The sequence below is a fragment of the Periophthalmus magnuspinnatus genome, chromosome 13 (genome assembly GCF_009829125.3).
Source record: "Periophthalmus magnuspinnatus isolate fPerMag1 chromosome 13, fPerMag1.2.pri, whole genome shotgun sequence".
NCBI lineage: Eukaryota > Metazoa > Chordata > Actinopteri > Gobiiformes > Gobiidae > Periophthalmus > Periophthalmus magnuspinnatus.
In genome coordinates, this window is record NC_047138.1 from 13,806,994 (window position 1) to 13,824,917 (window position 17,924).

Genomic DNA, 17,924 nt, shown 5'->3' on the forward strand with positions numbered 1-17,924 from the left:
GCAGTTTGTGATTACATTGTGCTCTATAAGGAGGGATTTTTTCATGAATCACGTTGCTAATGTGACCTGTCCCTTCAAAGCTTTTGAGACATCGCCTTGCTATGTCAGATTAATATAACTAAAATGCTCTACAAACTTCTCACTACACCAGTTGTCCATTGTTTATCCACTCTCCAAAATTAGTAAATATAGTAACCTGTTTGAAGCCAGAGTGAAATGTGTAGAACTCTACACATTAATTTGAGATCACCCTCATCAAAAGCAATTGGGGAAAGTAGCTGAAGCATAAACGCATCAGCCCGGCCAGTTCAAGTTGGATTCGCATGGCTCTGAGAACTCACAAATATTGCAGAAGCCAGTTCTGTGACTTTGCTTTGGGACTGACAAAGATAGGGCTGTCATTCTTCACCATGGGGCTTTCCGACCACTACCACACAGTCAAGGTGGCTGAAGACATTTGACTAAGCCAGTTGCAGACTTAGAAAGTGCTTTAAAACAATGCATCCTATTACACCAAACTCGGGCTTCTGCAGGCAGAGGTCTTTGTGAGGTATGGGTCTGTGGGAAGAATCAACGCTCTTGCGGTCTGGAGCAGTCTGCAAGTAACCAAAATCAAAGTCCAGTGTTAAAGGCTTGACTACAGGGTTAATATGTCAGTGTGCTTTATTACACTTGAGTTAGGAAGAGGGTTACTGAAAGGTGTAAAAGTGCTTTTGAAAGTTACACATGCAAAGAACATAAAAGGTTTGATCTCAAGGTGTTTGAGTGGGCTGGGCCTTAGGTTAGCTGTCGACAAGAAGCAAAACGATAAAAGGTAGTAGAGAGATACAGAGACACAACCTGCATCTCTCTCTCTTTAGTTTAGAACTTGTTAAAGTGTTTTAGATCAAATTTTACCATTTGCTTTGAACATGTTTTCTCGACCCTGTACACTGAAACAAAGAGTAATCATGCTTGTAAATCTGACACGATGAGACCACTTCACTCTTCTGGGGTTCCCTGGACTACACCCTCAGTATTATGGTCCTGTATCTGCTGTGATGTTCATTGTCTACCTTGTTATTGGTTTTGGAAACATTTTTATTTTAGTTTTTGTCATGTGTGAGAAGAAAATTCAAAAAACAACATATCTGATCTTCTGTCACATTGTGCTCAGCGACTTGACTTTTGGAACTGTCACTCTCCCAAAGATTATTGCTCAGTACTGGTTTGGCAACAGTCTCATCTCATTTTCTGTCTGTTTTGTTCAGATGTTTTTTGTTCATTATTTGGGATCTGTTCAGTCTTTTAACCTGATGGTGATGGCCCTGGATCGGTTCATATCCGTTTGTCTTCCAATGCTTTACACTGCCCTCATCTCAAACACTGTGGTGTCCGTGCTCTGTGGGATTTCCTGGTTTATTCCGCTACCAATAATGATTACAGTAGTTATGCAGACAGTGTTTTTACCTTTTTGTAAATCTAATGTAATTGCTCAATGCTACTGTGACCGTATGTCCATAATAAGTAAGACATGCGCTGAAAACATTCTGTCACTTAACATGACTGCCTTATCTTTAGCCATGTTCTGCCTTCTGCTTCCACTGGCATTCATTCTATTCTCCTACACTTCTCTCATTGTAGTGATTCTGAAAATGACACATGCAAAGGGACGTAGAAAGACATTTTCAACATGTACTTCACAAATATTATTTACATGTTTTTATCTGCCAAGATGCTTTTTGTATCTATCAAATTTTAAAGATTTTTCCTTCAGCTTGGATTTTCGAATCCTTCTCATAATGCTGTTGCCTGCAGCTGTGAATCCAGTCATATATTGTTTTAAAACACAGGACATCAAAAAATCTTTGTTCATGAAACTGCACCGGGCTACAGTCAGTATAGAGCATAAAGGATTTACAATGAATAAAGTGATTAGATTGGGATAGTTTTATATCCTGTCTTCTATTTCTATCTTTTTCATGTTTCTTTTTGTGGGAACAGTAATTGTATACATCACTGTTTTGTGTAGTCACATGCACAGCTTTAGAACAGCTTGTGCAGATGGCAAAGCAAAGCAGGGGCTGATCTCAAGCCAAAACATTACATCACATCAGCTTCTTTTGTTGTTTTATTACCAGTGTTTCAGTCATCAGAACTGTCACTTTTCTAGCAAACATTGCTTTTAATATGCTCTTGTGCTATATGTATATATTAACAAAGTCCTCCTTCGTGTTACAATCACAATCATAGTCACAAGTTTAAACATTTTTGCCTGCTGTTTTTTTTAATTGATACACATAATTGCCGATGTTTGCTGTTTAAATAAAACTGCATTACCTTCCATATTCCCTTCACTTATTCTCTCTCAGCTGTACATTAAATAGCCTATAAACCTTACTATGTTCAGAGGAGTTGTTTGTGGCTTTCAGACGTCACTGTACTGCTGAATGGATCAATGCTCTTCTTATACAATTCTAATAATAATTCTCTAATGTAGAGCCTTCACAGAAACTCATTATTATTACAACTTATAAATGTGTTACTATTATGACATAATGTAAGGTCTAATTACCTTTTATGACAATTGTAACTGTGCATGCACCGCAAGCCTCTGGGCCTAAACATGGCTGCCCCTTGAACTCAAAGCAGTTCATGATCTGAAAATAGGTCAAAAATACCACTAAATTCGACCTTTGTGAAAGCTGTAATTGTCTTGCCAGCTGAGCATGAGCAGTTTGTGATTACATTCTGCTCTATGAGGAGGGATTTTTTTGATTGTAGTACCAGTGAGTGGCCACTAATCCAATTTGAGACAGATCCAAGCTAGCAATACCCTATCCAGTTATTTTAATAGAGCCATGATGCGTCAGCATCTTTTGTTACTAGCAAGACTCCCAACAAAGTTTATTTTTTATGATTCTAAGGCCAGTTTTTAGATATAACGAAGGTGTTACGACCCAAAAGGATCAAACATATTTGCGGAAGGACACAGGAAGCAGGGTTAAGGGTTCAAACATGTTGTAACATGTCCATGTTGGGATGTGTTATTGTTTTATCATTGTTGCATCAGGATGGTGCACTGTGGGGGTTTTGGACAATGTGTTGTGTTTTGAGAAGAGGGACTGAAGGGGAGGTCCGAGTTCTGTTTTGTGTTTAGAGAGTTAGCGTGAGCTGTGGCTGAACAGCAGCTCGGTTGAGTGCCACCACTTTATTAAATAAACCCGTTTGCAAGAAACAAGACATGTGCTTCTTACCTGTGACTACGGTGCATTACATTGGTGTCAGAAGTGGGATCGAACCCACACCTCCAAGGGAGACTTATTTATTGTTAAATTATTTCAATTCAGTGTCGAAGTAGAAAGACTGATAAAACCCTTGCCCAAAACCCCGTGCCCCAACCCAAAAGGAACCAAAGTAACAAAGGAAAGGGACCATGGTGAGCCGGCTAACGTAAAATAAGGATAATAATAATAATAAGCTAACTCAAAGCTATACAACCAGGCATGGAGGCGTCAGCAGGGAGCAGCCGAACCCAGAGCGCGTGGAGTGCGTGCGTGCTCTGGCGCAGGGGAGCGGAGACCGGCGGCGAGCGGAGTGGAGAGCAGAGCGCGAGCACGCCGGGCTCACGCTATTTAAAGCCTCTGGGGCGGAAAAATGAAACGCCCCAACCTGGAAAACACAAAAACCTATACCAAAAATAATGTCTCAAAATGATCTGGTTATAAATTGTCATTAGCTGAAACCAACAAAAACATACTGGAAAAACTTAGGAATTAAACACAAAACTAAATACTGGAGGGCCACAGGGCAAAAGTGCCCAAACCTAACACCCCCACCCAGAGTCACTGAATAAATTTGATGCCCTGCCGAAAAAACGTTCCACCAATCATCAAATTATTCAGTGCACACCCCCATCCTTTTTTGTTTGTTGTTTTGTTTGTTTTTAAGTGTTAAAACTGAAGTCGCGACAGCGCGTCCGCAATTACATTATCTTTGCCACGGATGTGTTTGATTTTTAGGTTGAACGGTTGGAGTCTAATGGACCAATGCATTAAATGACAATTTTTGTTACGCATACGGTCCAGGAAGACTAAAGGGTTGTGATCCGTATAGACAAGCACCGGTGCACTGGAGCCACCCACGTACACTTCAAAGTGCTCCAGTGCCAGGACTAACGCGAGTGCTTCTTTCTCAGTGGTAGAGTACCACCGCTGGTGTTTATTAAGTTTTTTTGAGAAATAAGATACTGGGTGCTCGACTCCATCTGGACCATCTTGCAACAGAACAGCTCCCACCCCTGCGTCGCACGCATCTACTGCGAGTTTAAACGGCACATCAAAACATGGTGCCGCTAAAACTGGGGCGTTAACCAGCAAGGACTTTGTTTGGGCAAATGCATCTTGAGAAGCATTAGACCAAATAAACTCCACTTTGGGGCTAAGGAGATCCGTTAATGGCGCAGCTACCGCCGAAAAGTTTTTACAAAATCCCCTGTAATAGACCACCATTGCCAAAAAACGACGCAGCTCAGTAAGATTAGTGGGAGCAGGGACAGACAAAATAGCTTCGACCTTAGCTTGAACTGGGCGCACTTGACCTCCTCCCACCCGTTTTCCCAGATAGGTCACCGTTGCTTGGCCAAATTCACATTTTGAAAGGTTAACAGTTAACGAAGCCTCCCGCAGATGCATAAAAACCGTATTAACGTGACGAACGTGCTCAGTCCAAGTAGTAATCACCAAATCGTCCAAATAAGCCTCACAGAAAGGTAAACCAGACAGAACGATATTCATAAACCGTTGAAACGTTGCAGGTGCATTGCACATGCCAAAAGCCATGACTGTATACTCGAGGAAGTCGTCGGGTGTAACAAATGCGGATATCTCTCTGGTGCGCTCAGTCAAAGGCACCTGCCAGTACCCCTTCAGGAGATCCAGCTTGGTGACAAACTTCGCGGCGCCAACATGATCCACACAGTCCTCCATCCTGGGATCAATCAGATTTGGTTACCCCATTAACTTTCCTGAAATCAGTACAAAAGTCTTCCCCATTGGCCTTTACGGTCAAAAGACACGGCGAACTCCACGCACTACTGCTGGCCACAGCAATGCCGTGTTTCACCATATACTCTACCTGCCTCTTCAACTGGCTCCTCTTGTCCGGGTTTACTCTGTAAGGATGTTGTTTTATTGGGTGTGAATCACCCACATCAATATCATGTCTGAGCACCTGCGTCTGGCTGGGAATATCCACAAACCGTGACCTATGGGACTGGATCAAATTTACAACATCAGTACACTGGGAAACATTAAGATGGGACAACAAGAGAGGCAAGTTGTTCAATGCCACAGAATTAGAAAATTTCCCCTGAGTCAAAGCCGCGGAGGCTGCGTCCACCTCCAGTTCAGCACTGGACAGCTCCCCTTGGACGCGAGCTGCCAGACTAACACGCAGCTGGGAGACTTCAGCTTTGGCCTGACAAATAGGTTTAACCAACATATGGTTTTAACATATTAATGTGGCACAAACGGGACCTACGCCGCCTGTCAGGTGTGGCGACCAAATAATCTCTATCACCCACTTTCCTTTCAATCACGTAAGGCCCAGTGTAGCACGCTTGCAAGCTCGACTCGGGTATTGGTAACAAGACTAGAACTTTTTCACCGGGCTCAAACGCTCTTACCTTCGCATTTTTGTCAAACCAGGACTTCATTTTAGCTTGTGCAACTTTAAGATTTCCTTCAGCAATTTCACGCGCCCGACGCAGCTTCAGTCTAAATTTACTGACATAATCCAAAAGATTTTTTTCGGACTTCTCAGACAACCATTCGTCTTTCAGTACCTTTAATGGGCCACGTACAGTGTGCGCAAAGACCAACTCAGCCGGGCTAAACCCCAAAGACTCCTGAACCACCTCCCGAATAGCAAACATTTGTAGATGAACACCTTCATCCCAGTCTTTTCCGAACTCCAGGCAGTAAGTGCGAAGCATACTTTTTAAAGTCTGGTGGAAACGCTCAAGTGCGCCTTGACTCTCAGGGTGGTACGCGCTGGAGTGACAGTGCTTTATGTTCAGCTGGTGCAGGACCTGCGCAAAGATTTTGGACATAAAGTTGCCCTGGTCAGTCTGAACCACTCGAGGTAAACCAAAAAGCGAAAAAAAACTTTGTGAGTGCTTTCACAACAACAGGAGTAGTGATTGTACGCACAGGGAAAACTTCTGGAAAACGGGTCGCTGCACACATGACAGTTATCGAAAACTTGTTTCCAGATTTGTTGCGAGTGAGCGGGCCCACACAGTCAACCAACACACGTTCAAATGGTTCACCCACAGCTGGTATGGAATACAGTGGCGCTAGAGGAATGACTTGGTTTGGTTTTCCGGACACCTGGCACCAATGACACAATTTACAGTGGCGTTTGACGTTGCCTTTTAACCCCGGCCAAAAAAAATGACGTAGAATGTGGTTATACGTTTTCTTCACACCGAGATGTCCGGACAGTGGATTATCATGGGCCATTTTCAGTATCTCTGGGCGATATGGAGCGGGGATAACAATTTGCGTAAAAATACTCCACTCTTCAACAGGAGAGATATTCAAAGGTGTCCATTTACGCATCAACAAACCGTCCTCCACAAAATACCCAGTGGACATGGATTCAACATTGTCACCGGCTACCGCGTCATCAAATAAATGGGCCAACGACACATCAGACTTTTGATCAGCCCTCAGCTGCTCTTTGGACAACGTCACCATTTACCTTACTTCCGATAGCACCATTATCATTCATTAATTCAGAACCACTCAAAAAACCCTAAGATCAACTTCGTTGTTATCCTGTTCCCTCCCCCGCTCTGCGGCTGCACGCGTAACAGCGCAGGATGTAAAAACATTTGGTTACTTTTGGGCGAGCTCATCAAAGCGGGAGCTTACAGTTGGGACAGGCGTCGCTTCAGGTGTCACCAACACTCTGCCACCTGCTAGATCATTTCCCATGATGACCGAAACTCCCGTTATTGGAAAGTCAGGGCGCACCCCCACAACTGCGTCCCCGGACCACAAATCCGATTGGATCACAATCTTGTGCAAGGGCACCCGGATGTCCTGCATATTAAAACTCCGCACAGGGACATTAGATCCAACGGCAGTGTCTCCCGACAGCGGCAACACACCCTCAAGAATAAAAGACTGGGAGGCTGCAGTGTCCCGTAATATTTTAACTGGGACCTTTTCATCATGGGCAGACACAGACACAAACCCGTCCATTACAAAAGGCTTAAAATCAGTGTAATCACAGGATTTTCCTGATAAATGTGACTGGCTCACATTGTTGACCGTTTTAACCAAGGCAACAGCTTTTGAATTTTTCTTCTTTAACACTGGACAACTAGAAGCGATGTGTCCTTTTTTCTTACAATAAAAACATATTACTCCATTCCCTTTACTCTCGTCCGTTTTAACGTCACCGTTGGACAAAAAACTTACAGACTCTGTATGAGTAGGTGCATTTTTAACCTCTTCTCTGCCATTAGAGCTGCTTCTCTCCCATTTCCCAAAACCAAAAGGACGCTCAAACACTGCCTTGTGCGTCAACACATACTCATCCACCAACACAGCTGTACTTATCAATGAAACCAAATCAGACTGATCAAATAGATAAACTCAGTGCCTGTGTGAAGGACATCAAAACCTGGATGACCTTGAATTACCTGCTCTTAAATCCTGAAAAAACAGAGGTCATTGTCGTTGGTCCCAAAGGTCAAAGAGATTCTGTCAGACCAGATAATCTCACTCGACAATGTGAGTATAGCTTCTAGCCCTACTGTAAAAAATCTTGGAGTCCTATTTGATCAAAATCTCTCATTCACAGCCCATGTAAACCTAGCTTGTAAAACCGCATACTTTCACCTGCGAAATATAACTAAAATTAGAAATATTTTACCTAAAAACGATGCTGAAAAACTCATCCATGCATTTGTTACTTCCAGACTTGATTACTGTAATTCCCTGCTTGCCGCCTGCCCCAAAAGTACTATAAGGAGCCTCCAGTTGGTCCAAAATGCAGCGGCCAGAGTCCTAACAGGAACTAAAAGAAGAGACCACATCAGTCCTGTACTAAAATATCTGCACTGGCTTCCTGTCGAGCTTAGAATCAAATTCAAAGTCCTCCTCCTGACATACAAAGCCCTAAACGGTATGGCCCCATCCTATCTGCAAGATGCTATTGCCCCGTACCAGCCAAACAGAGCACTCCGCTCTCAGAATGCAGGACTATTAGTGGTTCCTAGAGTGTCCAAAAGTACAGTGGGAGGGAGAGCATTCAGTTACCAAGCTCCTGTGCTATGGAATCAACTCCCTGAGGATGTTAAACTGGCCCCCACAGTCTCTGTATTTAAGACCAGGCTTAAAACCTTCCTCTTCGGTATAGCGTATGACCAGGTTACTTAGTGAGGGAGTTAGGGTTATTAAAACCCGGGATAAGATAAGCTGCAGTAGGAGTAACTAGCTGGGGTAAGTATGGCAACCTGAGCACTATCCTCTACTTTGCCCTATTTTCTCATCAGCAATGCTATTCACATGTTGTCCCCTGTCCCACTCCCCCTGTGGAGTGTATCTCTTTCAGATGCCCCGATGACAGCTGGACCTCCTCCTTGCCTGGCTCTCCTCCTCCTCGCCCGGCTCTCCTCCTCCTCGTCTGGTCTTCCTCCCCCTCGCCTGGCCGATTTCTTATGTTGTCTGATTTTTCCTGTTGTGTCTGATTTTTCCTGTTGTGTCTGATTTTTCCTGTTGTGTCTGATTTTTCCTGTTGTGTCTGATTTTCCTGTTGTGTCTGATTCTTCCTGTTGTTTTGTTTTTTGTGTCTTGGCGGCACGGTGACTGAGTGCCATCACTCATGTCTCACAGCAAGAAGGTTGGTTCGATCCCCGGGTCACCAGGCCTTTCTGTGTGGAGTTTTTCATGTTTCTCCCCGTGTCTGGATGGGTTTCCTCCGGGTACTCCGGTTTCCCCCATCAACCAAAACATGAACGCCCTTCGAGACAACTGTTGTTGTGATTTTGGGCGTTACAAAAATAAATGAATTGAATTGAATTGAACACGGCGGCCTGACGTACATCTAAAACCTTGTTTTCATTCAGGTACGTAGTAACTTTTTCGGGAAGGCAGTTTTTAAAATCTTCCATGAGAATTAATTGTTTTAGCTTGTCCATGTTATCTACATTCTGAGATGTTTGACAGGTGGTGCTCACCTGTCAAACAAAATTTCCTTCTCTCTAACAAAGTCAACATACGTCTGATTGTAGCTTTTCCTCAATTCACGAAATCTTTGCCGGTATGCCTCTGGGGCTAATTCATACGCACGGAGAATAGCTGTTTTTACTTTATAAAAATCTAAGCTATCCTCGGCGGAGAGAGCTGCGTAGGCCTCCTGTGCTTTTCCCACCAGAGTACACTGCAATAATAAGGTCCACACCGCTTTTGGCCATTTTACTGTTTCCGCAATTCTTTCAAAGACAGTAAAAAAATGTATCCACCTCCTTCTCATTAAATGGAGGCACCAAACGTATGTTTTTACTTACATCAAAACCTGTATTCGATCTAACCTCGCCTGACCCAATACCCAGTTCCAGTTCACGCAGCCTAATTTCACTCTCCTTTTCCAGCCTCTGCTGCTCCAGATGCAACTCCTTTTCACGCAACGCCAACGTCCCCAACTCAACTTCCAATTCCTTCAAATGGACAGCCACGGTAAACGTGGGCTTTTAGGCAGCACCGCTGCAGGAAAAATGCCACGCTCCACAAATGCCGACAACAACTCAGTTTTGATCACTGCTTTAGTGACCACAACCTTATGATATTCAGCTAACACGAGCAACTGGTCTTTTCGTGCACATATGAAAGTCTTTCGTGCACCTATGAAAGGCTTCCAAAGTGGGTGCCTTAACAAACTCATCTAGGTGGAACTCCATCTCCACCTAGAATCCTGCAGCCTACACTAACACAAAGGCAACTGCACAATTAGACACCCCACGCACAAAATAGCCTCCTACCCCGAAAGACCACCTCTACCAACTCAAAACCATCAAGAGAAACTCCAACTCCAACCAAAGTCACCACACATTGCCCAATTATCACACACAACAGGTGGCACAACCTAAAGTTACCACAAACCTAACAAAGGTCATGGCAGTTTATAACTCCTGTTTTTACCTGGAATGTTCTCTTTTAACCACTGGATGCTGAGATTTGAACTTTAGCCCCCCAAACAAACCTACTAGTAGAGTGTTGACTTTATCGATCTTGTGTCGATCTATCTCAAGTTATCTCACCGCAGTCAGTTAGTTTTTGGGGCCCTTGTGTGATGTGATCACATCTGTTTAAAGTTCATATAACAGTTCTTCACATTTGATCTTTTTACTGGTTGAGTTAAACTTCCTCTACAGCAGTGGTCGGCAACGTCCGGCCCGCGGGAAAATGTTGGCCCTTTGCCAATTTTTTTTGGCCCGCCAGAGGATTTTGGACTTTTTTGGACCGTTAGTGCGGTATTACGCACGACTAAAAGCCTGTCGTAGTTTAACCATCGAGGCAGAGCTAAATGGCAGCGATGGTCACAAGAAGACAGCATGAGAAAAGAATTTTGATGGAGAGATTTGACGATAACCCTGCTTCCACCCTGCTTCCCAGCCCTGGTACTGTCTGTTTTATCTCTGCATTCTGCGACCCTGGACCCTGGTTAACACTCTGCATCCTGCCCTGGTGCTGCCCGCATCGTCATCTCCGCTGCGCTCCACGTTCCGCTCCTGGATCCTGGCCCGTGCCTCACCTCCTGCTCACCGCCGGATCAACCCTCAAACTGCACCATTTGTCATTTCTTTAATAAATACTGTAAATATTCCCCGAGTTTGCATCCTTTGGTCCGCTACACCCACCGTTACGACAAATACCAAGTTATGTGGGCACTGCTACGGGCATTCCACTGCCCATGATGTGCATGTAACACAACATTAAAAGCAAACAATGAACTGGTGTGTACATACACCTTCACCAGTCAAAATCGTGGCTAACTGTTTTTGGACATCTGGTGAGGCAAGCGTGCAGACTGCGCGCAGATCAAGGAATGTGCACCAGTTACGCTATAGCCTTCTTGCTCTTCTGTGGTTAGTTATTCAAAATTCCCTATTTTATTAAAATAAATCACTTAATCACAACTGTCAAAATACTCACAGTTTGAAGATTTCTTTTAATTGGGGTGGGGACTTGCTTTTTGTCCGCATGTCAGGTTTTATTGTTCCCGACCTTTGCTCATGTTTGACACAACATAAATCCACTTAGCCATGTCAATTTTAAACATTTTTCATTTACGTTGTGATTTTATCACGATCCTTGCTGCACTTGGCATCATCCAAGTCCTACAGCTCTCCCACAGTCGTGCGTAAAGGTGCAGGTCATTACGGCACCAAATGCGGAGTAAGGAAGCCGTTAGTGCGGTATTACGCACGACTAAAAGCCTGTCGTAGTTTAACCATCGAGGCAGAGCTAAATCGCAGCGATGGTCACAAGAAGACAGCGTGAGAAAAGAATTTTGATGGAGAGATTTGACGATAAGCAATAATTACGCAGCTTCCTGGTTCAAGTAACCGTCTTAGAAAGATTTTATCCTTGTTTAACATTTTAACCACAAAAGTATTAGTTTCAATTAATATCATGAGACAAAGACCTGAATAAATGAGGTAAAAACTTAAAGTGAAAAGTTTTTCATAGCTCTACCCGATACTGTGCGCCTTTAGCATCCATATTACCATGTTCAACAAAGGCATAATTCTTACCAAAACCATAATAAAAGGTGCAAAAGCTTTTGCCTGAGGATTTTTAATTAATTAAACACAGGTTTAAAGCATGGCTGTATTTGTAAAGGTAGATAAACATTAAGAACATAAACGAACTGTTGCTTTCTGTGTAGGCAACGGGACCCTGAAAATAAACATCCATAATTAGTAATGTATTTACATAAATCACAAATATTTGAGTCATGTTAAACTTACTCAGTGAGAATACTGGAATTTCCCCTCTTTAACAATCTTTTTAATGTCGGGTGTTAAAGATGTGACTTTCAGACGTAGGGCATTTTCCAAGTTACTGTTTGTCAGCCTGTTTCTTTCATGAGTTTTAATTGCATTCATAGAAGAAAATGTAGACTCGCAGGTGTAAGTCGACGGGAACATTGTCAGCACATAAAAAGCCAGCTTCTTAACCTCGCCATAATCTTCGGGACAGGAGAGCCAGAACGCGCAAAGGGACTGTGCATTTTGGAGAGCTGAGCGCATTTGGGACGATGTATGAAACTCTGTCAACTGCAGCTCAAACGTTGCCTCGTTTAATGAAGGCAGTGTTTCCTTCACAATTAAAGAGAACTCTGGGTTTGCCTGGACACTAAATGGATCACGCACGAAGGCAAGTATTTCTTTGGGGGAAGAATAGTCCTCAAATCTCGAAATGAATTCCCCTAGCACATGTTTAACAAAATCCACCATTCCTTTTGTCACTTCTTTTGGCGCATGCTTTTTTAATGTTGGGAAATGCAGAAGTCGTTTGGATGTCATGTCTGTCTCGAATAAGTTTAACTTTTTGATGAAAGCCTCCAGCTTTTCTACCATGTCCACAATTGTTTTCTCTCGTCCTTGTAGCTGAAGATTAAGCTGGTTAAGGTGGCCAAATATATCCGTCAAAAAAGCAACGTTGGCCATGAAGGTTTTGTCTTCAAGCTGGGCAAGATGTTCTGTGGCAGGTGCGCTATTTTTTGTTTGAAGAAAGGCCTTGATCTCGTTGAGAAGCGTGCACATGCGCTCTAACGCTCTCCCCTTACTTAACCAGCGCACATCATTGTGCAGCAGCAAATCGCTGTGGCTTGCTTCTTCTGATTCAGTCACAAGTTGCCTGAAAAGACGGTGTTGTGTGCTCGATGTCCCTCGGATGTAATTAATGATGCGCATCACTTTGTCCATTACGGTCTTTAGCTCACCACTCAGCTTGGCGCACAGCACACTTTGGTGGATAAGACAGTGGAGCGCCTGTATGTTTGGAACAATTTCCCTGAGTCTGCTAACCAAACCTCTTTGCTTTCCAATCATAGATGGAGCGCCGTCTGTTACAATGAAATTAATCTTCTCAAGGGATAAGGAGTGTTTCCTAAACTGCTCCTCAAGTTTGGCAAACAGAATCTCACCTGTAGTTTGGCCTTCCAGCGGAATGAGAAAAAGAAGTTCTTCTTGGAATGAGACAGTCTTGTCATCAAAATATCTAACATAAACGCACATTTGAGCCACATCTGTCGTGTCAGTGCTTTCGTCAATAGCCAGGGAATAGTGATCAACTTCACGGAGTGCGCAGATAATATCACCATGTATATCGGAGGACAATACTTCAATTCGGCGCACAGCTGTGCGTGCGGAGAGTGGCATCTGTTTGACAGAAGCTATAAGTGCGTCTGTGGTTTTATCAGTCGACAGCTCTTGCAAAACTGACACCATCACATCCTTCAAAATTTCTGCATCAGTAAAAGGTTTTCCATGACGAGCCAAAATCCAGGATGCCTTAAGTGACGCACTGGACACTTTTTCTTGTGTGTTAAGGCCTCGAACCAAGACTCTGCTCCTCTGGATGTAGCTGTCACAAAGAGCATCAATTTTGACACGCCGTGATTCTGACTTTGGGGGAATGGACGCACTGAAATTTCCGTGTTTTGTCTCATGGTGTCGTCTAATGTTGTATTCCTTGCAAACGGATATTACCTCGTTGCAGATGAGGCATAAAGGTTTTGCATTCGCAAATCCAGGTAAGATAAAAGCATATGTTTCCTTCCATTCTTCTCTGAAACCCCGATTTTCGCTCTCTACTTTTCTTTTTTGTCCTTTTGATAGCAACATTGCTCTCTTGCTAGTGTATGTTTTGCTAAGACTTTGTAACCCGCCAAATCTGTCGTAGGGGAGAAGGGGGTGGGGTTGTTTCTTGTAATTTATATTATTTAAACTTGTATTTATTTTTAGGTGAGTTAAAATGCATGTAATTCATATTTATGTATTTATAAATATATGTAAGCCAATACCTTTACCATCTGGCCCACCACCTGTGGGCGCTGAAAAAAATTGGCCCGAAGCCAAGCGAAGTTGCCGACCCCTGCTCTACAGTATGCTGTCACTCACTGGCTTGACACAGCTTGTGACAACTGTGTACTTTTGGAAGTAAGGATGTCTCATTAGCAGCTTGTGAGCAGCTTGTGAGCAGCTCCTTGACTTGGTCTATAGGCACGATGAATTAATTAAATGTGACTGTAGCTGTTTCAGTGAAAATTCATCTCCTACTGGCGCAAGATGCAGTCAGCCAATCTCTGCCCATGTATAGCATGATACATGGGTTTGTCCTGGCACAGCTAAACCAAAAGGTTCAACTTGTTCTACTCCCTTGTTATAAATAGTAAACAGAAGTAAAAACTCCCACATAATCATGCAAATCCTAAACAGAGGCAGCCATTGAAGCTGTCAAATAGATTTGACATTGTTGATCTGAACATGTTTCCATCCACTTTCAGATCCACTCGAGACGGGCAACAAAATATTAGTAATGCCCATGTCCCTAAAGATACAACAAAAAGTGGAAAAAATGGTGAAAGTCCTCAGCGTGTGTTTAATCATCAATCAGCTTGACCTCAGTTGGTAAGGGAATGGCATCCTTCACTGAATAAGGCCTGCCCCCGGCTCCTCATTGGTTCATGTCCGGTAAGCCATGTAGCCATCCCATGGGCTGAAACAGACACAATGTCCAATTGTGCGGACATATCCACTGTGATAGGGCACTTTGACTCCAATGGCATTAAACTACAACTACACAGAGGTGTTGAAAAGTGACTTCAAATTGCTTATAGCCACAGTGCTAAAGTCATGAAAAGAATGCGTAGAATGTCTAGTCCAATTCCATCTCCCACTTTTGTTGTCAAGAACATTGTGGATAATTTTTTTGAATTGTGAAAGAGGAATGCCTGCAATGGCATTTATTTAAATAGGGCAGAAAAAATGTTGAGTGACAACATCAAACTAACAATGGCCTCTGCACCTGATAAGCCTACTCAATGACTCCTTACACATAGGAGACAGCATCTTATATGAGTCTTTGACAAAACCCGAAGCCACTCGCTTAAATTCCACATTAAATGTAGTTAATATGATTAACTGAGATTCAGGAGCAGGACCATGCCTCAACTCCTTCCTGCTCCTCTCCATTGAACCACAGCTCACCTCAAACACACCTCTAATTACCCAGAAGCCCTATTATACAAGCCTATCCCAGCAATACCATCTCTCTCCATTCTCCCAACCTGTCCCTCCCACTTCGTGTTTCTCGTTTCTCTTTCAGCCCGAAGACCGTACCGTCTACGGAATGGGTGGGGCTGGGACAGAGCCCCCAACCTTAGTCTCTATGTGGGTAGATATATTTGCATATCTTAGTCTCCATTCATATCTTAATAAATACTGTATAAGGGACTACTTCTTAGATTACTGGTATATCTTACCTGTTTGTTAATCACTGATATGGGAAAATTTAATACAAGACCACGTGACTGTATAAGGCTAAGAACTGGACGAACCAGAAGTTGGGAAAAATGGCTTTTGGCTGTATTGCTTCACAAAAATGGAATGCATTTCAAGGACAAGCAAAATTGGATACTTTGGTGCGACAGTCGCAATTTAATACTTTTATAACAAACTTTTATACACACATTAACCTGTTTTTAATGTTTTATAAGGACTTATGTACTTGTTTTTCTGTGTATTGTATTTTTTGAACAGGACATCCATGAAAAAGAGAGTCCTTGTATAAATAAAGTTAAAAAAAGAAAGAAATTACCACACAAGTTTGTGTTATTTATTAATATATCCTCTAAGCACAGTATAACACAAAGGTGGGCAAACTTTTTGACACACAGGCCACAATGGGTTTTAAAATTTGACAGAGGGGCCGGGCCAGGATATATACAGTATATGTATATATTACATTAGAGATTTGGCCTGTAACATGTAGCTAAGCATGAATATGCAAGGCTCATTGTACAAATTGTTTTCCAAATGCATTAATTCAATTAATAATTTATTTATTAAATTTCAGTTAAATAAACACAGCAGAAAAACTTTATACAAGGCTTAACCTTACCTATTTTAGTATAATTTGATCACGTTCGGCGGGACGGATTAATAAGCCCAAAGGGCTGGGTGTGGCCCCCAGGCCATAGTTTGCCCATGTCTGGTATAACACAACTAAAACATCTTAAGGGATTTGTAAATTAATAGTTCCAACAATTCACTGATTGCTGTTCTGCAGGGGCTGTAAATGATTAATAGGTCTCTGTAGACTTTAATTAACAGAGTTGCACATGGGATATGACCAACCACATGTACATTAGCCTGGCACAGTCAGACTCCTCACTGTATTAGTTCAATTCCATTTCTTCTACAGACAGCATGAAAACATCTATTAGACAAGCAACGTTCAAGGCCTTGGCAAACATAACCACTATGAAGGTAATAATTCACAAGTTTGTTATAAAAGACAGATCAGATCATTTAACCTGAGCGATGGCATTCTGAATAGAATATCACGTTGCTATTGTGACCTATCCCTTTAAAGTTTTCGAGACATCGCCATGCTATGTCAGATTAGTATTACTAAAATGCTTTACAAACTTCTCACTACACCGGTTGTCCATTGTTTATCCACTCTCCACAATTAGTAAATGTAGCAGTGACGTGCAATAAGGTTCATGGCTGATTTTATGAGGCACTGATGTTATCACAATTAGATTTACAACATATAAACCAGTTGTCAGCAAGTAAATTTGGCCCCAGGCCAATTTTTCTCCCAGCTCTAATAGCTCTAATAGTATGAAATAAGCCCCTCCTTGAACCGTCACCTTAATGTGATGGAGGGGTTTGAGCACCCAAATGATCCTGTGAGCTATGTTGTCCGGGGCTTTGTGCCCCTGGTAGGGTCACCCATGGCAAACAGGTCCTGGGGGACGGGTCAGACTGAGAGCAGTTCAGCAGCCCCCGTGATGAGTGTAAGAACGATGCCAGTTCCGTTGCCCGGATTGGCTTTACCGAGGCCCCACCCTGGAGTTAGGCCTGTGTTGGGTGCTCAACAGCAAGTGCCTGGTGGCCAGGAGCGACGTGGGGCTGTCCTCCTGTGGACCCACCACCAGCCGGAGGAGCCATGAGGGGTGGGTTCGATGAGATCTCAGCGGCAGTCGAAGGTGGGGGCCTCGAGGACCGGATCTCCGGACATGGAGAGTGATCCCGGGGTCTTGTTCATGAGCGAGGGAAATATGGAGTGTGAGACTGACAGGCGGATCGGTGCAGTGATACGGTCGCTGTGTCGTTCCGTTGTCGCACAGAAGGAGCTGAGCCATAAGGCAAAGCTCTCGATTTACCGGTCAATCTACGTTCCTACCCTCACCTATGGTCATGAGCTCTGGGTAATGACCGAAATGGGTTTCCTCCGTAGGGTGGCTGGGCGCACCCTTAGGGATAGGGTAAGAAGCTCTGTCACATGGGAGGAGCTCGGAGTAGAGCTGCTGCTCCTACACGTCGAGAGGAACCAGTTGAGGTGGTTCGAGCATCTGCTCAGGATGCCTCCTGAACGCCTCCCTAGGGAGGAGGCCCTCGGGAAGACCCAGTACACGCTGGAGGGTCTATGTCTCTCGGCTGGCCTCGGAACGCCTTGGGGTTCCACCGGAGGAGCTGGAGGACGTGTCTGGGGTGAGGGAAGTCTGAGAGTCCCTGCTTAGACTGCTGCCTCCGCGACCCGGCCCTGGATAAGCACAAGAAAATGGATGGATGGACAGAGTATAAAATAAAAGGCAAGCTGTTTTTGTATTGTTTTTTATCTTTATTCTGG

The 17,924-nt window shown here is 43.5% G+C and overlaps 1 protein-coding gene and 1 pseudogene across 1 annotated transcript; one reads left to right on the top strand and one right to left on the bottom strand.

The window, feature by feature from the left end:
• Positions 1–950: 950 nt before the first annotated feature.
• On the top strand, positions 951–3,640 carry LOC117380645 (olfactory receptor 51E2-like; annotated as a pseudogene).
• Positions 3,641–12,025: 8,385 nt separating this feature from the next.
• Positions 12,026–17,436, bottom strand: LOC117380646 (SCAN domain-containing protein 3-like). The gene is made up of 2 exons (XM_033977479.1): positions 17,129–17,436; positions 12,026–13,646 (listed from the first exon to the last, which is right to left on the bottom strand). Exons 1-2 carry the CDS (start codon positions 17,434–17,436, stop codon positions 12,026–12,028), a joined length of 1,929 nt encoding a protein of 642 aa, XP_033833370.1.
• Between the last annotated feature and the right edge of the window lie 488 nt (positions 17,437–17,924).